The sequence below is a fragment of the Mirounga leonina genome, unplaced genomic scaffold (genome assembly GCF_011800145.1).
Source record: "Mirounga leonina isolate KUSES-001 unplaced genomic scaffold, KU_Mleo_1.0 Mir_173, whole genome shotgun sequence".
Classification (NCBI taxonomy): domain Eukaryota; kingdom Metazoa; phylum Chordata; class Mammalia; order Carnivora; family Phocidae; genus Mirounga; species Mirounga leonina.
Window position 1 is genome coordinate 86,422,379 of NW_023270447.1, and position 27,797 is coordinate 86,450,175.

Below are 27,797 nucleotides of genomic sequence, written 5' to 3' on the forward strand. Positions count from 1 at the left end.
TTAAATAGCGACAACTCGTATTTATTACAATTATATACAGTAGTATCTTATATTCTGAAACCTAGACCTGATCACACAAATGCACATGTGTTTCTGGGTGGGAAGGGCAGACAGGGAGGCCCTGACGCCTGGCTCCTATGTGGGAGTCCGAACCACGTCTCGCCACGGGGTTAGCTGAGTCACAACGCAGCAAGCGAGGACGGCAGAAGTGCAGTGTGATTTCATTCGTCTGGAAGGACGACAGGGCACGGTGGGGCTGGGACAGCGCATGGGGGCGGCATCATCTGGACGAGACCTGGCTGGGAGGCCCGGGGAGGCCCCGGCCCAGAGAGAAGAGCCCGGGGCCGTGCTTCTGGAAACATGACAAGACGGCCCCCCGGCCCCTTGCGGGCAAGTCAAGGAGCCATGGCAGGACAGGAGGGAGGCGGAAGAGCAGACACATCAATGCAGCCCGTCCTCCTCCGAGCATCAGGAGCCAGGTAATTAAACTACCTCTTGTCATGCACGGTGTTAGGTTAGCTAAGATGCTCAGCAGACACGCCCTGGACGAGACCTCTGTCCGGGAGCCGCGGCTCAAGGGGGCTGGAGTCCAGAGCACACGCCGCCACCCCCCCGCCTGACCTGAGCACAAGGTCGCAGGCCCGTCGGGCTGGGGCTGAGCTGAGGAAGTGGCGGGCTGGGGCTGGCGTTCAGGCGGGGGGAGGCTGGCCACACACAAATGCGACCCCACGCACAGGGCTCAGGCCCCACGGAGGCTGCGACGGCTCTGGCCCTACCCGGCTCGAGGCCGCCCTCCCAGAGCCAGAGAAGGAGCCAGGCCCCGGCAACCCGCTGGCGGAGGCCGAGCCCCGGGGGGGGCCTAGTCCCGCTCGTTCTCGTTGCTGGCGCCCTCCGGCCGGCGCAGCTTCTCCACCTGCTCGTTGATCTGCCCGTCCCCGCCCCGGCGGTCCTCCCTCTGCACCCCAAGGCAGGCTTCCTCGTCCACGTGGCTCAAGTCCTCGTCCTCCTCGTCTTCCTCGTCCTCCCTCTTCTCCTCCTCGCCCTGCACCTCCATCCTCACCTGGCCCTTGACATCCACCAGCCCCTGGCCCTCCTCCTGGGGGCCCAGCAGGTGGTAGGTGGCCGTGGAGCCCTCGGGGCCGTGGCCCTCCTTCACGGGCGAGGAGGACGTGGACTCGTTGCTGACGGGCGAGATGTCACTGCTGCTGTGGTGGTTGGCAGCCGCAGGGCTGGAGGGTGACGGGGACTTGACTGGGATCTGCCAAGACGGTATCTTCGGGGCTGAGGGGGACGGAGGGAACTGCCTCCTGACAGAGGGGGACAAGAAGCAGGGTTGGTGCCAGTACCCTGGGGTCCTCCCTCGGCAGAGCCACATTCCCCCATCCGAAGCGCTCCCCCAGGGCTGCCGAGCAGGGGGACAGGAGGGAGCTCAGCGCCCCACCACCTCCCTCCCTGCCTGCCTCCCAGGTACAAGGCCTGTTGGCCGGTTGGAGGCTGGAGCAGCTGAGGTGGAAGCCAGAGGAGCCCCGTGAGGCCGTGGAGCGGCCTGCCCCACGCAGGGCGCCTCCCGGGCCCTCCCTGCCCGGACCGGGCCTGCCTGCCTTGGCAGGTACTGGCCCGCTGGCCCCAGGGGCTGCCACACACAGAAGCCGCTCTCTCCTGGTCCTTTGCATCTGGGACTGGGGGTGGTGAGTACGGGGAGCCAGCAGGGCACTGAGACTGAGCCGGAGAAATGGGAACCCAAGCCATGCGGCCTCGACTCCATCTACCTGATCCGCGGACTGGGCAGAACAGGGAAGACCTGGCCACTGGCTGTGGGGTCAGAAACCTCACAACCAGAAGGGTAACACTGGTGCACTTTGCTAGAAAACCTCTGAGCTCAACACTCGACAGGGAAGTCCCTTCTCCACTCCTGTTTCCCTGCTCGGGGCCCTGAGCCCTGGGCCAGCAGCCAGCCGGACCAAAGCCGATTCCATGAGGGACCTGGGAGGTCAGGTCTGCTTGGCAATGGTCTAGGACATGCAGGCCCATCTCTGCCTGAGCCAAGAGGACAAAGGCCTGCTCTCTCCTGGGTGGCCCACCGTCCACCAGTGCTGGTCCCAGGATAGCTCTTCCCCCTCGGCTCCCACAGCAGGCGGGCGCACAGCGAAGGCGGCCTGGATGCTAACGAGAAATGCACTTGGCACTTTTCTTGGCTCCAGTGTTACCCAAATGCCCACTCTCTGTCCCTCTGACCTCAAAGGCTCTTGTCTCCGAGGTTCAGAAACACAAAGGATTTCTCCTAATGACACACACCTCTCTTAGGGCCACATTCTTTTCTTCCAAGATGGCCTACAAGTAGGTGGCTTGGAGAACTGGATCCCCTGGTTGGGGCCACAAGACCCCTGCAGCCCCCAATCTTTGACTGCAAGTGAAGGGCCACTTTGTGCCTTTGGACTGCCTCACGGAGCCCCCACTAAGCCCCGGAGAAATGAGAATGCAGGCAAGGCCAACCTGAAGTGCCCTGAGGTGAGGTGACCGTCCCAGTATCTATCCCAGGATGGAGGGGACACAAGTCGGTCACCCTCCACTCAGGGCAGCACTGGGACACAGCCTCCAGTGTGGGGGTTCACGGAAGGTGCTATCACCACAGAGGGACAGCAAAAGGAGACCACTGCTCCTGTCCCCTGCCTCGAACCTAGAATCCTTCCAACCAAGGACTCCCTGGCCTTCTGCGAGGAACTTCTCTGGGACCAAGCTGTCACTGAGAGGTCCAGTGTCGGGGCTCAGGACGGAGGAGGAGGAGGAGGTCCCTGTCTGGAGGTCCTTTTCAGGATGGGGATGTTCTCCTTTGTTCAAGGTACTGTGTTGTGGCTCCAGCTATCCGACAGGGCTGAGGAACTGCTGTACTTGAGAACTTGGGGGCACTGCAGACTGCCCCCCCTGGAGTGGAGAGGGAGGGGGCCTCCCGGGGAGGGAAGGCAGAAGCTCCAACGACTCCCAAACTCAATGCCTGAGTCGCCCAGCTCCACCAGGGGCTGGACGGACAGGGGCCTCTCGGGGAGATGCGCCCCGCCCATGAGAGCTGGCCAGGCCCCAGGAGCTCGGGCTCCACGGTCCCGGGCTGGGGGCCACAGCCACGCCTTCTCCCCTCCTACCGGTTTAAAAGCAGCCCCTTCAAGGAGTTAATTTCCGACTTGAGTTCATTGATATTCTGAGACTCCAGGATCCAATTGGTAGATGTGGTGGCCTGAAAGTCAAAACATGGGAGAAGGAGGATCAGAGCGGCACCTCCCCCCTGCCCCGTGGAGCTCAGACGGCCAGGGTGGCAGGAGGGGCTGCCAGCTCCAGAGGACCCAGGGTGTGAGTGTGGCACCCAGGTCCTGCTAGGTCCTGGGTGCCAGCCTGGAGACCCCCTGGGAAGGTTCTGCCACTGCCCGTTCAGGGGTCTGCCTACCCGGGTCTTTCTGCTTCAATGATGGCACCCTCAAAACAAACATGCCCACAACCCTGTTTGGACATCGGACGCTATTAAGCGATCGTGACATGTATTCAGGTATATAATAACGGTATTCCGACTATGTAAAATAACAGCAACACAAGAGCCCGTATCCTTCAAGAGATGCAAACTCAAGTGTCCGCAGTAACAAATGATCCACCGTCTGGCATGTGCCACCACGAGAGCCGGGGGTGCGGGCCGGGGGGCCGAGGCCACGCGCAGCGGCGTGCTGGAAGCAAGCCATCCGCTCTGTGGCCCTCTGTCTCCGCCTGTGTTTGAAATGTCCCATTAAAACTAAACTAATAAACTCAGTGAAGCCCATCTCCATGTCAACTGCTCCAGCGGAGTCCCTCTCCCTGCAGAGACAATCCCACCACCACAGGCGGGAACCCTGGGGTGGAGGCCGGCAGCCACCACAACCACACTGGGCAGGCCTACCTCGCTTCCCTACTTCACAAGTACTGTGCTTTTTTTTACAAAGTGAAGGTTTGTGGGCAACCCTGCGTTGAGCAAGTCTGTCGGCGCCATTTCCCAAGACCACTTGCTCGCTTTGAGTGTCTGTGTCACATTTCAGCAATTCTCGCAATATTTCAAACTTTTTCATTATTATTATGTTTGTTATAGTGATCTGTGATCAGTGAATAGGACTCACTGAAAGCTCAAATGATCGTCAGCAATTTTTAGCAATAAAGTATTTTTAAATTAAGGTATGCACATTTTTTTGGCATAATATTACACCCTTAACAGACTGAAGTACAGTGTAAACAACTCTCGTACACACTGGGAAGCCAAAAAGGTACTCTGACTCCCTTTACTGTGCTACTGGCTTTCCTGTGGTGACCTGGGACCAGACCCGCAGTATCTCCAAGGGTGCTGGAGGGCCGGGGAGGCCGCTGAGCACCTGCCCGGCCCGGCCCCCAGCTCCAGTGGCAAGCAGGCCCAGAAGGCAGGCTTCGCCCCGGGAGCACCTTCCCACACTACTGGGCAGCCCTCGGCTCCCACCGCAGCAAGGTCAGCCCCCCAGGCTGCACCCGGCTATCTGCAAAGCTGCAACAACGTGCGGGCCACACCATCCATCCGCAGCCACTGCTTTGGGATGATTCTGAAGGCTCAGCAGAGAGCAAGAAGCTGTCCTAGGACTTAACGCCAATTCTTTCCCTGAAGAGGGACCACGGAGAAACTGCCACAGCCCCTAGGACAGACGCCATCCTTGACCGTTTTCCAAATAAACTTCAGAGAACTATACCTTTCTTTGGCAAATCTTGCTGGGCTAGACGGAGAAGAGCAAAGTCCAAACGGTGGTCCCCCAAATGGTAGCTGCTGGTGGCCAAGCGGTCTGTGAAGTGTTTATGGGCCGGTTCCAGGTGTGACGGGCCCACATCCACCAGGCCGGAGGCCACCTCCACATGGGCTTCAAGTACGTGGATTAGTCGTGCAAGGGCCCAGCTTCCCTAACACCCCTACCCTGGCCGGACCCAGAAAACCGGAACCGTAAGTTCAGGAGAACACGGGGAGGCCCAGGCTGGCAGAGGGGAGGGGCCTCGGATGTTCCCACCAGGCTGGCGGGGATCTCTGACCTGGGGTGGGGGCCCCACTCAGGTGAGCACTCCTCTACAGGGAGAAGCCCTGCAGAGGGGCTGGAGGTCTTGGAGGGAGCGCACACAACCCCCCTGCAAACACCAGCCGCCCGCACACACATCCCCTCAGGGTCCTCACTCCAGACCACCAGACAGCGCAGATCCAGGAGCCACCGTTCTGGCTTCTCGGAGACCTTGAAAGCCATAGCAGCCCATTAACAAGGGAGCAATTTCCACTCACCGGCCTACAAAGGACTCAAATTTCCAAACGCATATGGTGCCAGATGCCAGGATTTAGAAATAAAATCTGACATCTGGGGCTTTTTAGCCAGTCTCTTTAAAAAACAGTTGTAGAAAACTCTCAGCCTTCAGTTTTATGTAGGTTTTTTAATTACTTAACGCTCTTCTTTTTAATTTTTTACAGGGCTGCAGTAGGAGTTTGGAAGCCAGATATAAAAACTTACATTACAGCTGAGAAAACACAGCTCTGAGTCGCTGGTTTATGGGGTAACCAAAGTCTTCACGCATTTGGGTTTAGACACCACACCAGTGAGCCCGCTTCAGTACAGGAGAGGATGAAAGGGGGCCGGGGACGCGGGCGGTGGGGGGGTGGGGGGGGACCATCAGGGAAGCAAGCACTAGGAACTCACAGAGACAGCTCTCAGCCACCAAGCACAGTCTCAGGCCCCCTCCCCTCTTAAAATGCAACATGTGGTCTTAATCTTAATGCTTAAGGTCTGCAAACAGTTTTCCAATTTCCGGAATGGCTTCTGGCCATTGGCAGGCCACCGCTCCCAAAGATAATAGAGGAGAGCAGGGTGGGGGCCATAACCCGGCCTTCCCGGCTGCTTTATGGGCTGCCCGCCCACAGGGAGCACGTACCGCGGCTAGAGGTGGCCACAGGGAACCACAGCCATCTGAGGAGGAAGTGGGGTATCCAAGAAGGGGATTCTTGGGGACCCTCTTCACAAGAGGCACCCCAGATTCCATCGGAAATGGAAAGATTCCTGTTTCACTTGGTTTTGCGAATGTAAAAGATTTGAGCGCCGGCTCACATCGGGTTCTGCACCGGGTGGGGCTTCTCCTGGGAGAGCCACTCAGAGGAGGTGCGGGCTGTGTGGAAGCAACGAGAAAGCAGCAGGGGATGGAGTGGGGAGCACAGCGGACGTCCTGGAGTCACTGGTGGACCAGTGTCTCCTGGGCTGGGTCTGTCCAAGACAGTGCCCGGGAATGACCTTGTCACGCACCCACAGCCCTAAGCCAGCAGCCTGCCATGCTGGGAGCCGACAGGAGCCAGGCGCTGTTCTAAGCACGGACAGACAACGAAGGAGGTGCCGTTACAGCTTCATTTTACAGATGAGGAAACAGACTCAGGGAGGTTAAGAAACCTGCCTGTGCTCACACAGCTCGCTGGGACTGCGACCCAGGCGGTCTGATCCTAGGATCTCATATTGCCAAGACTGCTCAGATGTGGGAAGTGAGGCAAGGAAACTGCTCCTTCAGGGGTCACCTGACTTCCCAAGAGCTGGGTGTAGAGACTCTGCCCACTGTAGCCGACTTCACCCAGCATCTTGGCACCCTCCCCCTACCTCCCTGTCCCCTGGACTCGCTCTTGGCCACGCTGTGACCTGTGGCCTAACATGCTCGGGGAGACCATCCTGTGTCTACCCCAACCACGTCCAGAGCTGCGTGTGTGCTGACACGGGAGGGCCACAGGCGAAGAGCTGCTTCCTCCCCCTGCTAGGAGGGGGCACGGAGAGACAGTGACTCCCTCCTCTCTCAGCAGAGGGCGTGTGGGCCCCTGCTGTGTAACGGGCACGAGAAAAGACAGAGTCGGCCCCCATGGAACACAGTGAACTGGGCACAAGGGCCCTGAGCGGAGCCCGGAGCAGGGCAGACCTGGATCTGGAGAGGGTCAGGAACAAGTACCTTGGCTGCAGCCAGTTCGTGGGCGAGCTCCTGGACCTTCTGCTGCTGCTGAATCAGCAGCTCCTGGATGGAGGCTAAAGTCATCTGTAACTGAGTCACTGGGAGGAGAAAGCAGTCGCATCTCTGTTAAATGATACGGATTCTTCCCCTCTCTGTCCACACACCTAGAGCTGCCGCATCTCACTGATCAGCAGACACCCCCCACCCCGCAATGCATGTAATTTATCTGCACTCTGGGCCATCTACCTGCACCGTATCTAACCTCTAGCATTCCCACTCCATCTTTCCATTGTGCACTTGTCCGTGGTCAACAGTATATCCGTCCGAAACCTCTCCCCTCCAGTTACATGTGCTTATGAAGTGCTCGGCTCTTCGGACTCTGGTACCGTCTATGTCCCTCATCTCAGCCCCTCACCTCGTGGGAACTCGCGGACTCTCCCATGCTGGCAGAAACGCATCTCAGGCCCGCGATGCCGGGAGCGGTTCGAGACTCCAAATCCTGCTCTCTGGCCGCTCCTCCCTGCCCTCCACACCCAATCCCGAGGATGCCGGCATGCCCCCGGGTCACAGTGTCACAGGGCCGTGTGGGAGCCATGGGCCCCAGCGTCAGCCTCCCCGGGGGCAGACGCACCAGAGCCTTTCTGGGGGCTCTGCAAACGCACCCCGGGGGGACAGACTCCTGCCTGGGACAGTGGCTCCGGCGCTTGCCTGAGTTTTTAGATTCAGAGCCTCTGTCTAGTAAACAAGTTTATAAAGAGGAAAAGCCACCTCTGGTGCGACAGGTCCCAGCTAATCTGGGCCATCGTTGGGGCACCGGGTAATGAACGCCAGCCCCGTGGAGTCGATGACAGAGGAGGTGGCTGGGGTCCCCGGAGCCGCAGTAATTACAGCCTTTCTTGACCCTGTGTTGGATTCTTAGAGGGAAGGGGGAAAAAATCGCTGAAAACCCCCCTGAAAACCTCACAGAAGCAGAAATTAAAAATGAACTTTACAGCCCTTAGAAAGGCTGTCATTTTATTCCCCTTATTAATATTCTGAGGTTGGGAGCCTTTCCGTAAAAACATAATTAATTGAGGCCGCGCCGACAGTAAACAAGCAATTTCAAATTAAACCGAAATGACGGCGGCTTCATTTGCAAATGTGAACAGATTCTCAGAGCAGATAAATGAAGTCACCACATAAAGTGGAGACGGAGGGGGAGGGGCGGGGCAGAGAAGGGGCTGCTGGCGAAGGCTCGAAGGGGCGACTTGATGGAGTCATTAATCTTTACCTGTCTGTGCCACGCTGCCACTCAGCTCCGAGAGACTCGCCTCCATACTCTGCAGGTGCTTCCTGTCCTCTCGGCCACCCATGACGAGGGGGAGCAGGTATCTCTACAAGGAGCAGGGCGGGCGTCAGCAGCGGGCACGCACTTGGGGTCATTCTCCAGCCACCTCTCTAATTCTGCCCACCCACTTTCTCTCTGTCACCTCCGGGTTTCGGAAACCCGACGCAAACACCGTCAATGAGATACTTGAAAGTTACGAGGCTGATTAAAATTCTGCATAAGGACAAGGACCAGGAAGTAGGGACAAGTTAAAGTCAATTCGGTCTATTTTTGGTCCTTTTATTTAATCATCTCAATGATGCTACGTAGATTTCCGTAACAAAAAATATTTAAAATTCTGCTTTGAAAGTTGTAAGATAAAAATGTAGAAGGTGATGCAAGACAGTGATACCACTGGTGGCCTCCAGGGAGGAGCGGCAGGGACGCTTTTGACTGTACACTTTTCTGATCCTTTAGACATTTTGATCCACATGAATGAATCACCATTCAGAGACAAATGCATAAAATAAAATAAACAAAAAAATTATTCAAGAAACTAGATGAAAATCGACAGCACATGTCTGGGCCTTTGGTCCTTTTACTAGGGAATAATACACAGCATTCCGAGGCCATCGAAAGAGGTCACACCTCAAGTTTTTTTCCTAAACTAAGCCTTGAATCCTCAGAACTAGCGTCCTTCAGGTAAGAGTCAATCAAATGCAGTCAAATTCCCCCAGACACAAGGGCAGAAGGAAGAGGAAGGGGCAGAACCTGAAGAAACTGACCCTGGGGAGAAGGAAGTAGATGCCACAGAGCAACCAAACAAGGCGGCCCAGAATTCGGGAAGCCCAGGGGAAGAGGAGGGTCTTGGAACATTCAGGAAGAAGGCAAGTGGGGCATAGCTGGTAACTGGCTGCCTGCTTTGAGGTGGGAAGGGGTGGAGGTTGGGCAGCAGGGCAGCCGCTGGGAGGGCTGGGTGACAGAATATGGGCACTGCACTCCAGAAACTCTTGTTTTAGAAGCGTGAGCCCAGTCTCCAGCTTTGATGGGGGCGGAGGGCCCTGGAGGCAGCACAGGCTGGCAGGTGTGGTAACTGGCAGGTGGGACCAAAGCACGTGGCTTCCTACTCCATTTGGGGCCCAGATGGGAAAAGAGACAGCAGCAGCTTCTCCATTAAGGGTTCTGTACTGGGGAAGGAGAAGGAGGTCTCTCGCAGAACTCACTTCATGAGCGACTCCGGAGTGAAGATCATTATTTAGCAAAGACACAGAAGCATTTTCTATTTTGCAAAAAGCTTTTCAACCACTGTGTGAGTTATTACCCACAACTGAGCCGAAACTCATCAAATGTTTAGCCTTACCTTCCAGGTTGAAAGTTTCCTGAGTATAAAAATCAAGGGATTCGCACACATGTAACAAACGAAAACTTCTGAGATCAAAAAAGCCAAAGGAAGGAGCACATACACTCCCCCGAGCCTAAATCATTACATATTTATAAAACAAGGTGATGGTTCTTACCTCCTTTTTTTTTTTTTTTTTAATTTAAAGAAACTAAACAAAAAAATTCTCATCACCATTGCCACTGATCTTTCGGTGTCTCTTATTTTTTAAGGCCAAGAGTAAAGATCAGAGCTTGGTGGGAAAAGTTAATGATACCTCTGCTTTGCTCCAACCGGAACTAGGCCCACTTCCAGCAGACCACAGGCCGTCCGAGGGGGGCCACGTGATGATTAGGTACCGCTTAGTAAGAGCTGGGACGTTATTTTGAGAATTCTGTCTTAGCATTTTATTCTTCTTGGTGACTGGACACAGTTAGCAACTGGAAATAGGCTTTCAGCACACAGGGTAAGGGAAGGGCATCAGGTCAGGGGGAGAAGTCCCAGGACCTAGAACATTTTGCTTCTGGATTTCTGGCATGGAAATTTCCAATTCCAAGAATAGACGTTCCTCTGAAAAATTATACTCTGCTGCAACTCTGTCACTAGCTTTTGCATGAAGTCAAAAATTAAGAATCCCAGAGCACAGTGTTTAAACATGTTTCACGTGCTGAAAGTTACAACAGTGAGTCTGGGTATTCGTTGCAGGTGACATCAGGAGGAAAGAGGCCTTCTCTCCAGGACCAGCAGAGAGTAAGTTCTCTGACCACTGTTTTGTCTTTTGTCTCCGGGACCTACCCTGGCTCTGCATCTTCCAGAAAAGACTCGCTTCCTTCACGTCAAAGTTAGTATCTGGTAGTTCGTATCTGGTTAGTATTTGGTATCAAGGAAGTACGTGTTCATTTCATGCCTGCAGTTCTGCTGTAAGCAACCAAGGCTGGGATCCTGAGGGTTGACTATGAAGTTTGGGGAAAAAATCCTATATTTACAGGGATGCCAACACAATATGTAGGAAACAAAAACAGAGCCCGTAAATAAAATGATCCTGAGATTCTCAAAGCCGGTTTCAAATACTCAAGTAGAATAATAGCACAGAGAGCTTCCTGAGTGCCAGGCACACAGCACTTTCCAAAGGAGCTTCACAACAGCCTCATGAGGTAGGTACTATCGTCCCCATTTTACAGATGAGACCACTGAGCTCCTGCTAAGTGGCAAAGCTGGGATGCAACACAGCAGCTGGGCTACAGTGTCCCTGCTCTCAACCACCCTGTCATTCTGTTTCTCAAAAATGTCCCACCTCCTCAGCATATGCCGGGCACTGTTCTAAGTACCCGACATGGCCTGTTGATGGACGGGCCCCATGGTCACCCTGCGCAGCAGGGACTCTGAGGAGCAATGCCCAGTGCAGCAGATGAGCAGGGTCTGAAGTTGCCAAGGGCACCCATCCCGGTGGGGGCAGGACAGAGACTGAACCAGACGCCCCCGCAGAAAACGTGCTCATCTGTACACTCTGCCTCCACACGCAGCCCCTCTCCTGCCATCGCACTCCAGGGCTGGGTGCCTCGACACAGATCAACCTTGGAACGGGGCTGAATGCCGGCGTGGGGGGCAAAAGGAAGGGCGGACGTACCTTGTAGAGCTGGTGAAAGCCAAACGCAATGCCTGCCGTGATGACAGCCAAGGCACCGTAGTCTCTCCATCGGGACCCCACAGGGCCTGAGGTTGGGAGAAAAGGTGCGTCAGGAGAAGCACACACATCCTTCCCGGGCAGGGGAGAGCACGTGTACTGCCTCTTAATCTCGAAGGATCGGCAACTGCGACACACAACTGCAGGAGACAGCATGTGACGGTGAGAACGGTGGCATGGCTGTGACTCTCTCTTCAGTCCGGGCTCTCGGAACGACCTGCCTCCACTACACACCTGCTGTGTGGAGATGGGTAGCCGTGAGCCAAGTCCCAGGGTGGCAGTCAGGTGGCAGAGGTGATCTGCAGACCTAGCACATGGACTCCACTCTCAGGGAACAAAGGGTCCGGTGAGGCTGACACAAACACACTTTTAAGTGTACATAAATACACGTCCCCACGCCATATTACAGACAGGGATGAGCTAAGAGCCACCTCAGAACCAGGGGAGGGGAAAGGAGGAGACTGCATCATCTGTGTATTCAAGACTTCATGAAGCATCAACTGTGTGCCGGACAGTGTTGTAGGCCCAGGGGCGTGGGGTGACGAGCCCCGGTGCCCTGGCCTGCTCTCATCCTGAACCATGCAGCAGACAGCTTACAAATGACTGAACAAGTTAACTCCAGAGAGTGATCAAGAAGGCCCAATGGGGTGGGGTGCCTGGCCGGGCTCAGTCGGTGGAGCATACGACTCTTGATCTCGGGGTCCTGAGTTCGAGCCCCACACTGGGCAGAGAGACTATTTAAATAAATAAAATCTTTAAACAACAACAAAAAGAAGGCCCAACGGGGCAATGTGAGGTGGGAAGGGCCAGGGAGGAGAGCCAGGGGTCAGCAGGGCCTTGGAGGAGGCAGACACTGAAACGTGTGGGGTCCCAGGGACAGAGCTCCAGGCAGGGGACGAGCAAGTACCAAGGCAGGGGTTGACTTGTGCTTAAGGAGAGAAGGTGGCCACTGTGGCCCGACTGAGCAACTGGGCCTACCCAAGAGGGGAGACTGGCAAGAACAGAGAGGGGCCAATCAAGCGGGAGTGGTGGAGGGTAGAGTGGGGGTAAAGAGCTGGGACACACAGTGGCCAGGTGGAGAGTGTGGCCAGGCCACCCGATCATCATGTCACAAGCAGTAGGGTCACTGAAGGCTCTGAATCCGGGAGTGACCCAGTCAGCCCTATATTCTGGGAGAACAACATCGGGTACCCTCAAGGGCAAGATACAGACGGGAGGGAAGCGAGGCAGGAGGAGGCTCCTGCCAGGGGGTAAGACGGACTGGGAGAGGACAAGAGGCTCAGAAGAACCCATGCTGCTGTTGGGCGGGGACCAGACATGGGCAGCCAGTCCTCCTGCAGGAATAGGACCCTGGCCCAGTGCTCTAGAACACCATTTCAGGAGCTCCCCCCGACTCCTGAATGGAATTCCAATCCCACAGGAGGAGAGCAGAGTGTTCTACCTTGTGATCTTTCCCACGGACTGTTTACAAAGTACTTGCATGTCCATAATCTTCTCTGACGCTCTGCCTCCTCTCAAGGGATCTGCCATGGAAGGCACGGCACACCATTTCCAGAATGATCAGTGGTGCGGGACACTAATCGGGTCTGCAGAATCAGACCACAGTGCCCACGGCAAGTTATCCAGAAGGCACCCACCCGAGGCGTGCTGTTATGACAAGGAAGCTGGGGTCTGGACACGCACGAGAGAAAAGGAAGAACAACAGCATTCTCAAACTTCTTGAAAAGACCACTACAGCTCCCGGAGCAAGGCCCCATGCAAACCGCAGGGACAGACACTGTGTGTCTCAGCCTTTACCTCTCCCCGTACCTGCAAGCTCTCCAGGTACTCCTCATAGCCTGGCATCTCCTGACAAAGGAGAACAGGAGAGGGACCTTCTCCCTTCTCCAGGCTCAGTGGCAGGATGTGGGCACTTGGTGAGGAGGGCCTGCTGACACACGGGCCACCAGGGGGATCCAAGGGGCAAAGACCTCCAAGGGGGCGAGGGAGACGCTCCCTCCTACCCGAGCTGCCAAATTGGCTTTCAGGAGGCAGATGTGACAGTGATGCAGGGGCCTGGAGGAGTCTCTCCTTGCCCGCCTCCCCTCACTGCCGGCACGGCCTGTGGATCCCAAACCAGTTTCCCAACGTGGCCCAGCCCTGGAGTCTCGTGCACAAACTGTAATCAACAGGTGGCCTCTCCCTCAGCCCTCAACTCCCCTTTTTGTTTTACAGCTTTTGAGCGGCTCATAGATGCATATGGTCTGAACAGCACATAGCATCTGTCATCAGTCTACTGCCAACAGGCTCCCTCCACCACCCAGAGCCACTGTGAACAGCTTCCCGTCTGTCCGGCCCGAGGCTTTTTATGCACATGTAAGGCAACACAGATACGTATTATTTTTCTTCTTGCACACCCTACTTCTCATCCTGCTTTTTCCCCCCACAGCTGCGTAATGTTCCATTTAAGCCATTCCCCTCTGATTTCCGGCCTCTTACCATTTCACACAGTGCTGCCCCCAAGGGCCGCGTACACGTCATCTCGCACATAACGTGGGAGGACACTTGTACACGTGAACTCCTAGGAGCCTGGGTCAGAGGTACATGCAATTTGCAATTCAGAAAGATACTTTCAAATAGTCCTCCACAGGAGCTGAACCAGGCTGCTCCCACCAGCCCCGTCCCAGAGTGCCTATTTCCTCATAGCCACCAACAGCGCGCGCTCATCACACCCGCGTTGCTGCCCATACGAAAGCAGAAAAGACTACTTCACGCCCATTTTCATTTGCATGAATCTTACTGTGAGTAGGACTGAGCATCTCTGCACTGTGTGTCCTTTTTGGTGTATTGCATATGATCCCTACTCTCCTATTCAATTTCTTTATTAATTTCCTCATCAATTTATGGAAATTTCTTATATAGCTGAATGCGGCTTTCAGGAGGCAGAGGTGACAGTGATGGAGGAGCCTGGAAAATGAGCCCTCTATGACAGAAGTTGCAAAAATCGGGAATGCCTGGGTGGCTCAGTCGCTGAAGCGTCTGCCTTCGGCTCAGGTCATGATCTCAGGGTCCTGGGATGGAGCCCCGCATCGGGCTCCTTGCTCAGCAGGAAGCCTGCTTCTCCCTCTGCCACTCGCCCTGCTTGTGCATGGCCGCTCTCTCTCTCAAATAAATCGATAAAATCTTTTTAGAAAATTGCAAAAATCCTTCCCAGTATATTTTTCTTTTGACCCTGCTTATGGTGTCTCCTGACATGTAGCATACCCATGTTTATATAAACGTATCTGTCTACTCTCGCATGGGCTCTGGGGTCATCCCCACTTCCTCCCACGGTTGTGCAGTGACACTCAGGGTCACAGAAGCTGTCTCTAGAATGGAGCTCCGCTGGGGCGCCTGGGTGGCTCAGTTAAGCGGCCGACTCTTGATTTCAGCTCAGGTCACAATCTCAGGGTCCTGGGATGGAGCCCTGTGTTGGGCTCCGTGCTGGGTATGGAGCCTGCTTGGGATTCTCTCTGTCCCTCACCCTCTGGCCCTCCCCCTGCTCCCTCACTTAAAAAGAAAGAAAGGAGTCCTGCTGCTCTGCCGTAGTGAACATCCCCGTCCAACAGGCGTCTACGTGGCTAAGCAGCTGCAGCTCATTAAATCAAAAGCTCTGAGACCACTGACATAGATGGACCTTTCACCCTGGCCTGGAGGAGCCAGGAGGCTCTGAGTTCCGGGCAACCTTCTCATTTGTCTCATTCCAAGCCCACTCTGCTCTGAGTGCCTGGATGCAACATCCAACATCCAGCACAAGCTCATTTTTAGGAAGAAAAGTGGAGACAGAGTCACCTTATCACTCTTCAAGAGAGTCACTGGTCAGGAGGGCTTTCGTCCACACCCAGAGCATCCATCTGCGCTGTCAAAGTCCTCAGAGAGAGCACCTTCAAGATAGGCACATGTCCAGAATACTGTATTCACCACTGACTTCTCAAATCCCCACTCAGTACCTTGCAAGAACAGCTACACCTGGGCAAGGAACTGGACCAGAACCCAAAGTTTGCCTGGCTTCTTCTTTCCTGCAAACGTATGCTGTCTTGAGAAGCGCAGCCTCTCATTCTGGGCACTGGAGCCGGAAGGCTGAACAGGTGCTGACAGTTCAAGGGTCCACGAAGCAGAACCCCCGCGACAGCTGCAGCCGCCTTTCCAGAGCTCTGACCTCTCAAGCACCAAGCAACACCTGTGGCTCCCTGCCGGCCGCACCCTTCAGCCCCCGCACCGCGACTCGTTCCTGACATGCTCGCGTTAAGAACATTTTATTGCCCCTTGGTTTTCATTATTAATGAAAAGGGACCAGAATGATCTTTCTTAAAGTTCAGAGAGTCTATAAAGACAAGAAGCTGAAATGCCATTTTACTCGTTTTGGAGATGTGTGATACAATTCTGTCTTGTGGCAAAATGAAAAAAGAGAGAAACTAAGATGGAGGGAACTCTGACCCACCGCACACCTTTCAAAGGGTAACAGACCAGGGCTACTGAGAAAGCACTCGGCGTGATCCCAAACTGGCTCAAAGCCCCAGCCGTGGCCACGTGGAGTCCTCTCTGCCGCCCACCCTAGGCCCAATCTACCCCAAAGCCAGTGCAGACCCCCACGAGGGCATGGAGAGCAGGGCACCGGGTCCCCACGCTCCCCGAAGGTCCAGAATTTTACAGGCAAGGGCAGAAAATGGGGTCAGTCACTTTTCTGCTCTCACTCGGAAGAAAGGGGAGTGGAATGAACGAGCTTTTTAAAAGCTTCAGAGCCTCCAGTCTGGAAGCAGATGCCTGCCTGCGTACAAAGCAGACACGAAGCCTGAGATCAGAGATCCTGGTTCCACACCACCAACACAAGGGCTCCCAAGGACGTTTTTCTCTTCTCATCAAGCACAGGCCACTTGACTGAAGGTGGCAGAGCTTTGCTACGTTGGAAGAACGGAGGAACAATGATCTGTTTACTGTCACTCAGATTCAAATGGTCCACAGCACTTCCCCAACATGCCCGACCAGCTAACGAGCTGAATGGCCCAGAACTTTACCAAGACCCCATCACTGGCGTCTCACGAAGACTGAAGAGACGGTCAGTGGTGGCAGCAGGTGTCCCCCCGCACAGCCCAGCATGCTGGCACTGCCCCGATGCCTCAGGCAGCAACGAGGTCTGAGGACAAATCACTGCAGGGAGAAGAGCACAGGGCTCTTCGAAACTCAACGCCCTCTTTCACCTCCCAAAGGACTCTGTCAATTAGCCTGAGCTCGGACAGTCTCCACGGAGGTTCTCCTGCCCAAAGGCGAATCCAAAGCATACAGTGGCCCTGTCAGGGGCAGGAGAGATGCATCCCTGTGACTCCTTAACCATTCCGTGAACACAACTAAACCAACCTGACTCCATTCCTTTAGTCAAACCTCCATTGACCAAGACATTCTCACCTAGCAGGCGAGAACAAACGTCAAATAACACGTGTGGGGCTGGGAATCCCACACACAACACAGCAATGTTGAACTTGAAGTCACCAAGTCATGAACCTCGACTCACTGATACCGTGGAAATCCCACAATCCACAATCCAGTAACGGGTCATCAACAGTACAGAGCTGGAAACGTCACAGAATCATCCTGCTGAGACACTCTGAGGCGCTTGCTAACGACGGGGAGAAACTATCAAGTCCTTGGGGAGGCCGACAGCTTGAGCGCAGGGCAAGGTCCCCTCCACGGGGCTGGGGCTATGACGCCACACGGTGCCCTGTCTAGCTGCTCAAATCATCCCAACAAGCCGCCCTGAAAATTGAGTAAGACAGGCTCTTCCACAGTGAGGTCCTGGAATCCAGCCGGTGTGCCAACCCCATGCTTGTTACAGCAGAGTGGCGGGGCTAGCGGCACACGGCCCGGCGACCTGCTAAGGGTTATTATGGGCGGGGTTGCAGGGGCCCGGCCGCTGTGTGGGGGCCCACTGAGGCACACGGCTGAGTGTGGCTGGCAGCTGGAAGGACACACCAACCAGAGAGCAGCAACTAGAAACACAACAGCTCTGCTCTGAACCGAAGCACCTGGGCAGCTTGAGGCACAGATACATTGTCACCCCACAGCGGTCACATCTGAAAATTCAAGCCTGTCTTCACATGAACATCCTGTGAAAGACAATCCTTCCACTTCTCACGGGCTGCTATGCTATCGCCAGTGTCATCTTCAGGCAGGAAGGACACGGACAGTCATATCTATATCCTCACTCACAGATTAAAATATACGAGCTCTAATTAAACTGTAAGAACTCAGAAGAGCCCAGGAATAGGCCCAGGCTTATGCACTCAAGGGATTTTTTTTGATGAAGAGGCCCAGGTGATTCTATGGGGAAAGGATAATCTGTATAACAACTGTGCTGGGACAAGTGGAGAGCCACAGGGGGAAGAAACTGAATCTTGACCCTCACCTTGTGTCATACACAAGCATGAACCCAAAACGGACCACACGCTGAAGCCAAAAAGCAAAACTCTAAAGATGCCGCAAGAAAACAGAAAACAGAGAAGAAAATCTTTGGGGTGGGCAAAGACATCTTAAAATTCAAAAAGAAAGCCATAAAAGGGGGAAAAAAAGAATAAAATGGACATGATCAAAAGCTTAAACTGGGGCTTTTCAAAAGACACTGCCAAGAAAACAAAAAGGCAAGTCGTAGGAGGGGGAAGGGAATATCTGCAAAACATATTATTTGATAAAGAGCTACATCCATACAACTCAATAAAATGACACGATTTAGAAAAAAGTGTGAGAAGATTGGAAGAGATGCTCCATGAAAGACCTATGCATGGCCAATAAGCACATGAAAATATTAGAGAGTCATTAGAGAGATACAAATTAAAAGTACAATGATTACATACACATTTCTAGAATGGCTAAACTTAAAAACTGAGAATACCAAGTGCAGATAAGGATGTGGAGCAACTGAAATTCTCCTACATTGCTGATGGGAATGTAAAATGGTGCAACCAATTTCTTACAAAGTCAAACATACACCTAACGTGTGGCTAAGGCAATCTACTCCCAGGTATGAAACTAAGAGAGAAGGAAGCATACATGCACACAAAGGCTTGCACTTGCACACGAATGTTCACGGCAGCATTATTCATAAGAGCCCCAAATTGGAAACCCAAACAACTATCAATGGTCAGTGGACAAATTGTGGTATATCCAAAGAGTGGAGTAACAGGAGTTAGCAAACTATGCCCACTTGGCTAAGCCCCACCTCGGCCTGCTTTTATTTAGCTGTGAGTTCAGAATAGTTTTTATATTTTTAAAGCAATGTGGAGGAGGGGGATATGTCACAGAAACGTGTATTTGTGTGTGTGTGTGTGTGTGTGTGTTACACGTGTAATATGGACGGTATATATATCTCAACATGGATCCATCTAAAAGAATTATGTTCGTCGGTAAAGAAACCAGACACAAAAGACTACATGCTACATGATGCTGTTTACATGAAAAGTTCTGAAAGGCGGAACTTTCGTGATCCAGAGTAGATTGCTGGTTGAAAGGAACCTGATGTTGAGAAGAGGACTGGTGCAAGGGGCACAAAGACACTTTCTGGGGTTGTGGGAATTTTCTATATTGTAACTGTAGTGTTGGTTACATGAGTTACAGTTTGTGAACTCACCGAACTATACACTTAAAATTGATTCTTTTTTTAAAGATTTATTTATTTAATTGGCGGGGGGAGAAGGAGAAAGCATGCACATGCACACAAGCAGGGGAGGGGCTGGGGGAGAGGGAGAAGCAGACTCCCTGCTGAGCAGGGAGGCCAACACAGTGCTCGATCCCAGGACCCCGAGATCATGACCTGAGCCAAAGGCAGACGCTTAACCAACTGAGTCACCCAGTTGCCCCTAAAAACTGATTAATCTTACTGTGTATAACTTATACTTCAAAAAAGCTGACTGGAAAGAAAAATTAAGAAAAATCCAGAAATATAACTGCCATATGACCTAGAAATTTAACTCCTAGAGGTCTACGCAAGAGGACTAAAAACATACATCCACATCAGATTTGCACACAAATGTTCTTAGCAGTGTGATTCAGGTCAACCAAAACTAGAGAAAATCTAAATGTCTGTCAGCTGGTGACCTGATGGACACAAGATGGTATGCCCATACAATGGGGGCTCTTCGGCAATAAAAAGGAAGTCCTGCTATATGTCACCACATGGAAGAACTTAAAAAATACTGTGCCTGCTGAAAGAAGGCAGGCACAAGGGACCACCTATAGTATGATTCCATTTACCTGAAATGTCCAGAAAAGGTAAATTTATAGTGACAAAGTAGATTAGTGCTTGCCTGGGTGGGAGGTGAGATTCTCAGTAAATGGGCACAGAGCATCTTATTTGGGGTAATGAAAGTGCTAACACTGATTGTAAGTGCATCACTCAAGAAGATACTGAAAGTCAGGAACTGTACATTTGAAACGGGTGAGTGTTAAGATATGTAAAATGTACTTCAGTAGCTTTGTTTAAAAAAAATTTCTTTAAAGAGTCTAGAAACAGAGCCATGCATATATTTATATAAACAATTGATTTTTGATAGAAAGACAGGTAATTCAACGGGGATCGGATAATCTTTTGTACAAATAGTGCTGGCACAAATGGACATCCAGACAAGCAAAACTGAACCTTGACCTCCACATTGCACCATACACAAAAATTAACTAAAAATGAATCACAGATCTCAACATTAAAGCACTCTAAAACTTCTAGAAGAAAAAAGTAGAAAACCTCTCTAACCTTGGGGGAAGTAAAGTCTTCACAGACAGGACACCAAAACCATAAGTTGTAAAAACAAAAACCAAAACCAAACCAAACAAAAAACAAAAAAAGAAACCCAGATAGGACACCGAAACCAAAAACTGTAAAAACAAAAACGAAAACAAAAAACCAAAAAAAAGAAACCCAAAGATAAATGGACATCATCAATTTTAAAATCTTTTGTAAAAAGGCAATGTCAAGGAAAAGAAAAAGGTAGCCACGGGCCAGGAGGAAATACTAACAAACACACATCTGACAAAGCACATGAATCCAGAAGACGTAAAGAACTCTTCCAACTCAAGAAGACAATTAAAAATAGGCAAAAGATGGGAACAGCCACTTCACAAAAGAAGGTGTATGCAAATGCACAAAAAGCATGTAAAATGACGCTCAACATGATTAGCCATCCTGGAAATGTAAACTCAAACCACTATAAGGTACCACTATACGCATGAAAATTGCTGGCATTAAAAAAGACCGAGAACACCAACAGCGGCGACCACGACTCTCACACGTTGTTGATGGGGATGTGAAATGGTGCGACTGCTTTGAAAACCAGTTTGGCAGTTTCTTATCGTGATAGATATGCACTTAACATATGAGCCAGCAACTCCAATCCCAGGCATTTACCCAAGAGGTACAAAAACATACAGACTTGTACACGAACATTCACAAGAGCTTCGAGCGTCCTAGCTCAGAACTGGAAACAGCCCACAGCCCCTCCACCGGTGAACGGACAAATGTGGTACATCTCTACCATGGAATACCGCTCAGTAATCAAAAGGAAGGAACCCCTGCTATGCACAGCGACTCGGATAAAGCTCAAAAACATTATGCTGAGCATAAGACCAGACAAGAGAGAGTACATACTGTATGATTCCATTTATATAAAACCCAGGAAAGAGAAGTCTAGTCAGAAGCAACAGAAGGCAGACCAAGGGTTGCCCCAGAGTCAGGCTGGCTGGGAAAGGGCACAAGGGAACATTCTAGGGTACTGCAAATGTTCTACAATGTGGTGATGCCCACATGGGAGTGTACACCTGCCAAAACTCAAAATCATACAAATAAAATAGGTGTGTTTTATTTTAGGTAAATTATACCTTAATAAAGTCGATTTAGGAAAAAAAAAAAAAAAACTCAGAATTTTTAAAACAAAGAGAAAAGGTAAAGGGAGCCAGTAGTGATTGAGAACAATACCCAGCAGTGTGGGCTCTAGGTTCTCTCTCTGCTCAGTTAGCAGCTGACACCAAGGGGAAAAGCAAGACCTGAGAATTCAAATTCAACTTTTTAAAGTATCCCCTGCAATTTCTGACACATACAAAAGAATATAACATTTATATAAATTATAAAGCATGATAATAAAATTAGTAATCCTAAACCCACCTACTGTACCAGCTAGATCTTTCCAAATACCGCTGAAACTAGCCATGTGTTCCTCTCCACCCAAGGGAAGCTATCATCCTGAAGTTAGTGTTTATTCCAACTCAAACCTTCTGTGGGATATGAAAAGCTGGGAACATGCTCCACCAGGACAAGGACTGCACTTCTCAGCCTCCTGTGCAGACGGGTGTGGCCGTGTGACGGAGTTCCAGCCAGGGGGCAGAAAGTGAAAGTGATGCGGGCAATTGTCAGGAGGTGTCCTTAGAAGGCTGGTCCTTCTCCCTCCTGTCCCTCCTCTTGCTGGTTGGACAGCAGATGGGACAGCTGGAGCCGAGGCAGTCACACCGGAGCACAGGATGGGTGCTAGCCAGGTATCAGGGATGCAGAGCATAGAGCCCCGACTGCCCATGTTTACAGAACTGAGAAATATTCTTCCATCTCGTTTAAGCTACTCTTATTTTGGGTTTTCTGTTATTTGTTGGGGAATCTTATAAAATGAACACAGGCTGCACTGTGGGCAAAGATATAACCCTACCTACCACCAACACCAAAGACTCTTTCAGTGGCCTAAGAAACCTACAGAATGGATTTCTTCACTTGGTTCTTTCCTGGGACACTTGCCCTCCTCAGTATCTACAAATGGCACTTATGCGGCACCCACAGGGCACCACAATGGGAGCAGCACAAAGCAAACAAAAGAGAGAGTGTGCTAGCTCTTGAAAAGCTACTATTATAAACCAGTCACATGGACAAAAGAAAAAATACAATTTCCTAAAAATTAGAGAAATGTTTTCTTCAATATATAAACCAGTAACTTCTTTGTAAGTAAAAAGTGAGATCTGCCTTCATTAATTCTAAAAGCTCTCACCATCACGCCAAGCACGATGGCATGGGTTAGTCTTCACTGTACTCCCCCAAGCATTGGGCTTCCCTCTAAATGGTCAAATGGTGGCCTTCTGAAGGCAAGGCCTGTCCGCTCCGAGAGCCTGCGTGGCCGAGCACACAGGAGGCCCCACTCACTGGCTCCCTGGGAAGCTCCCCCTGGATGGTGGTATTACAGGACAGCCTTTCAATTCCCAAGCACATTTCCACCACCATCTATCCATTCAACAAGCATTTCTAGAGCACCTGCTAAGTCAGAGCCTTGGGTTATAGATTAAAAAAAAAAAAAAAAGCCTCTAATTCAAGGAATTCCAATGTAATAGAAAAGACAAGTGAATAAACATTTAACGGTAGTATGGCAGCAAACAGGGGACTGGGCAGGCCAAGGAGAGCCTCTGTCCCACTGGAACGGAGGCATCTGGGACAGTCCTGGGAGGAGCTGACGGCTGTCCCCAACCCTGAGGGACAGCAACGAGCTGGCCGGGCAAAGAAGAGCGGAAGGCACTCCGGGCAGAGCATCCGGGACAGCTGCCTCACACACTCCTAGAACATCTTCCCCACCTCTCCATGCAGCATCTTCTCAGATGATACAAATAATTTTAATATTAGTCTAAGAATAATATGGTCAAATAGTTAATACAGCCTCAAAAATGATTAGATGACACATTTTGAAGTAAAAAAAATCAATGTGCTTTTAACTGTCCTCCATTAGGGTGACGGCCTGGCTGCCACCTCCCTCTCCAGGCCTCTCTTCTGGCCCTGCCATCCCAGGCTCCAGCCACTGAACATTGCATGGTGTCATGTCCATATGCCTTTGCCTTAGCCTGGTTGCTCTCGTCCATCTTGGTCGGTCAATGAGCTGACCATGTCCGCACCCCCCCCAGCCCAGTTAAACATCTCCTACTGTCTGATGTGCCCCTTTGCCTCGTCCGGGCCACGGGCTTCACCTGGACCTACTTCACAGGCACCGCTATTTGCTTAACTGCCTTTCCTACTCAACAGGAAAAACTGGAGAGAGCAACTAGGCTTTATTAATCTTTTCACCACCGGGGTCTAGCACAGTGCCTGGCCCATAGCAGGAATAAAATAAATGCTTGCTCAGTGAATGAAGATAACCACGGGTAAGTATATGTTGCTCAACAGGGCTATGAAGAAGCAGAGTGAGAAAGAACCCACACTCTCAGGATTTCTAATCAAACGTCAAAGCCTTTCAATAACCTCACACATGTACATCCCAACTGAAGCTATACAGGTCAATCTTTTTTTTTTTTTAAAGATTTATTTATTTATTTATTCGAGAGAGAGAATGAGATAGAGAGAGCATGAGAGGGGGGAGGGTCAGAGGGAGAAGCAGACTCCCCGCTGAGCAGGGAGCCCGATGCGGGACTCGATCCCAGGACTCCAGGATCATGACCTGAGCCGAAGGCAGTCGCTTAACCGACTGAGCCACCCAGGCGCCCCCAGGTCAATCTTTGAAAGACCTAAGTTAGGTACCAAAGACAGTGAGGGAAAATATTTAAGCCTACAAAAAAATATTATCCTACAAAATTTATAATGGCCCTAAATCCCAAAGCTACCTTGCTTTGGGAGGAAATAAGAAAAATCAGCTTGGAACAAATCGATCAAGCAAGCATTTATCAGAACTTTATGTTCAGGACTGGGTAGGTGCTGCGGGTATACACACATACTGATTCCGGATTAAAGTCGAACAAAAAGAAAGCAAAACGAGAAGCAGAGAACGTCAGATTTCCTCTCGAATCCCAGCCTGACTTTCCTCTGAGCCCTGACAACACTGGTTTATTCTCACACCAGGTGACATCAAGCTTCCCCTCAGTGTCAACCTCCTACAGCTTTCACAAAGCCTTCTCCGACTTCTCTAGCCCACATTAATTTTTCTCTTTTCTGTATTCTTATGGAATTTCTTGTCTGTATAATTAATTTTGGCATTAAATCACAATGTCTTATATTATTATCCTTTTCTTAAGAGTTTATCTTTTCTCTCCCAGAGAGCCTGTAAGATTTTTAAGGATCACGTTTTGTATCTCTGACGATACTGTACTAAGCACACAGTAAGTAGATGCTTAATAAACACGGATGGATTGACCTGGTACCTTTCTGGCAGGTGTCTAAGTTCTCTTTGCTGACACAGGCATTTACTACCATCTCAAGGTCAAACACATTCACCAAAGAGCAGAGATACCAAAAGAGGCACAGAGTGGGACATCTCCCACCAAAGCAGAAGGGCTGGCGAGTCCAGAGGTGATAATCCAAGAGCACCGGGCTCCATGGTGGCGGGGTGGCGGTTAGTGTCCTGAAAAAGCTTACCCCTCCCTGAGATGTGAGCATCTGGGGCTGAGCCCAGAGAATCCCATCTTCTAGGCTTGGGTTCAGAGAAGGAGTATCTGTCCTTAAAGAGCCAAGACATGGGAAGGAAAGGGCTCTAGATGTAAAATGGGCAAGAACACACATGAGTGGAGGCCATAAATCCCTCCCAGGACGCAGACAATGCCTCAGTGATAAGCATGCAGATTGCACACCTAGTTCAGAAACTCCCCTGAGTTTGCTTGTAATTAAGGGGGTTAGAAAGGTAAAAAAATATATAAACCCAATTAATCATTTAAATATTTAAAGTCAGATTTTTTCCCCACTCCAGGATTAGTATATTTCATAATGCCAGCAGCAGACAGCCCTGGTTTTTACTGGGGTTCATTTCAGAGCATGTTTAAACTAGTCAGATTGAGTGATGCTTCCAGCAACTAATCGCATGTCAAATAAAAGATATTTTATGTAATAAATTACCGCTACAAGTAATTCAAATGTCATTTATCAGTTTTATTATCAGTCAGGCAAAGTCTTGTTTCTCTATATTAATCAAAATCAAGCTTTTTTTTTTCTTTTTTCTTTTTTTTTTTTTTGAGCAGTTTTGACACCTCTTGGCAAAAGTACAGAAGTGAAGAGGTAGAGTCACCCCCGGAGCTGAAAGGAGCAGTGTAACAGTACAAGAGGAATGAAGCTCAACAATGACAAGTAGAAACTTCAAGGATTTAAAATTGCCATGACCATTGTTTTTATACTAGCGTCAAAGCAGGAAGGAGTCTGTCTCTAAGAAGATGTATTTTATTTTTAGGGCTGGGAGACTCTTAAAAATACTCCTACCTAAATACCGAAACGTGCTATGCTTCTTCTCAGAGAGACCTGGACAGAAGAATCTAGATGACGGCACTGTCCCCCTCCCCCCCCCTTCTTTCACCTCTTTCAGAAAGACCAACAGTTTAACCCTTTGCGCCTACCAAAAGTAGGCAAGCGCGTGATGTTTTAGGCCAACTTTTTGACCAACCAGAACAATCTGTTCTGAGCAAGAAGTTTCCAAATAGCCGAGAGACCTGTTTGGTTTTAAGCCATGGAGGAAACAGCTGGAATAGAACAGATGTGCGTCTTAGAAAATTCTGCACCCCAGCTGCCACTGCCTGTCCTCAACAAATCCCATTAAATGGCTGGGCCCAGGGACACAACTAAAGAAAAAGTGTGGAGACCTAGCCTTTGGATAGAAGGAAACCCGGAGAGTACGTTTAGTGACCCAAAACAAACACAATGGATCGGAAAGAATGCCGGCCAGGAAGGAGATGTGAGTCCCAGCCTGACAAGCTGTGGCTACTGACTCAGTAGCTCCAATACAAGGCTTACCGCTGAGCACCATTTCTTGGGTCTCAGAGATCAGGGGACACCAGCGGTTTGTGAGACAAGGTGACCACGGACGAGGTGAACTTGAATTTGTGCCACCTGGCCTCACCCATTCAACCTTATCCAGAAAGCAAAAGAAAGGAGATATCTAACTGACATCTGTGACACCATAACCCACCGCCCGGCCCCCCGCACTGTCTAAGCCAGTGAGGACGACAGCAAAGCAAGAGCCAGAAGGTAGCTCCAGACCACGTGGTGGGGGTCAAAACAAGCCTAGCATTTTGTTATGCCTTCCAAAATCTGACATCTAACACTGTTTTAAATTAACATGTTTTGAAAAAAAAAAAAAACTTCTAAGACAATTAAAATGAAGACAATTACAGAAAAGGCATTTTGAAAGACAACAGATCCAAGGCTGAGTTATGTTAAAGAAATGAAACTTGAGCTATTTTCCATCACTTCGAAGTGAATTTTAATCTTTTTAAACTTTTTATAAGTGACTTAAAGAAGGGGTTCTGGTTGTATTTTGGAGACTGTACATTTATTACTAGTTTGAAGAACCGTTATTCCTCAAACAGCTTCACTTAAAAACAACATGGGTCCTGTTCTCATGTAATAATTAAAAGCTAATTCAAAAAAGGAGCTTTACATTTAATCTGAAATTCTCTAACAGACTGTCACCACATAAACATACATGGTATAGCCAGGACAAGGAAGAAAAGAAGGAAAAGAAGGAAAAGGAAGGAAGGAGAGAAGGGCAACCCCAAATCTACTAATATTAACTTTAAAAAATAAAATTAGGAGAGGAGTCATTTCAGTGAGCAAACGAGAATGAGGTCATGAATCAGATGTTCATGTTCTTCATGAAAGAGTGACATGCAAAAGCATGATGTAAGAAAACAGAAACAGAACCAAGAAATACTTTTATAGATTCTTACTTGTAACCAAAATATTTCAAACAACACAATACACTCATTTATTCTGGTCCCTCTCATCTCTTCTTAAACCTTTGTCACATACTTAAAAGTTTGTCTAGGAGAGGATTTGGGTGTGGCACATTCTTTTGGAAAAACCCAAGAGCTGTCTACTAATCCCGGTTTCTCCCCGCTTGCTGAGTCTGGGAGATGGAAGGCACTGCTCTTTGGCCAGAATCCTGAACCCCAGGCAAGGTTAAAGCAGGAGTTTGAACGGGTGACTTACTGTACGGCTGAGAAATGAGGTGAGGGGGCTGGACAGGAACCACCTGTGTGGCTGGGCCCAAGGACGAAGGCTCATCGGCAGCTGTGCCTGACTGCTGGAAAGCCAAATCAATCTCTTCATCTGTCAGCCCTGGGGGGAGAAGAGGACATAAGTGCAGGTGAATACCTTTTGCCACTGTCCCTGGCCGCATCGAAATCTTCATTGAGAAAAGACCCTGAGAGCCCACAGAGTGCCTAGCATCCTGGTAAGTTTCCTCCCCGATTTCGGATTCTCAGGAACCTCTCTCAGTTGCAATTTAACCTTAAGCGACAGAATATTAGCCTCCACACTGCTTCCAAATGTGGCTCATTCAATTTCCTTAATTTATCCTTGAGTTTATTGCTGCTTTTGAAGTTGCTCCGTACTGCAATTCTCCATTCTTCCCCCGAAAACAGATACCATCAACTGCAAATGTGACTCATTTTAATCTGTAATGGTGTTAAAAAAAGAGGGGGGAAAACTAACAATAATGCATGAAAACAGACAG

At 50.5% G+C, this 27,797-nt stretch overlaps 1 protein-coding gene across 2 annotated transcripts in view; it reads right to left on the bottom strand.

Annotated features, from left to right (window-relative positions):
- PEX14 (peroxisomal biogenesis factor 14) overlaps positions 1 to 27,797 on the bottom strand; it is a 139,199-nt gene continuing 111,402 nt past the window's right edge. Inside the window, exons 4-9 of one of the 2 annotated variants that reach the window (XM_035019815.1) lie at positions 27,272 to 27,400; positions 11,296 to 11,381; positions 8,255 to 8,357; positions 6,985 to 7,082; positions 3,138 to 3,229; positions 1 to 1,307 (exon numbers count right to left, since the gene is read on the bottom strand). In XM_035019815.1, the coding sequence (XP_034875706.1) occupies positions 860 to 1,307; positions 3,138 to 3,229; positions 6,985 to 7,082; positions 8,255 to 8,357; positions 11,296 to 11,381; positions 27,272 to 27,400 (956 nt within the window). In that variant the 3' untranslated portion in view covers positions 1 to 859. The remainder of the gene's footprint in view (positions 1,308 to 3,137; positions 3,230 to 6,984; positions 7,083 to 8,254; positions 8,358 to 11,295; positions 11,382 to 27,271; positions 27,401 to 27,797) is intronic. The other variant, XM_035019816.1, reaches the window with a different exon arrangement.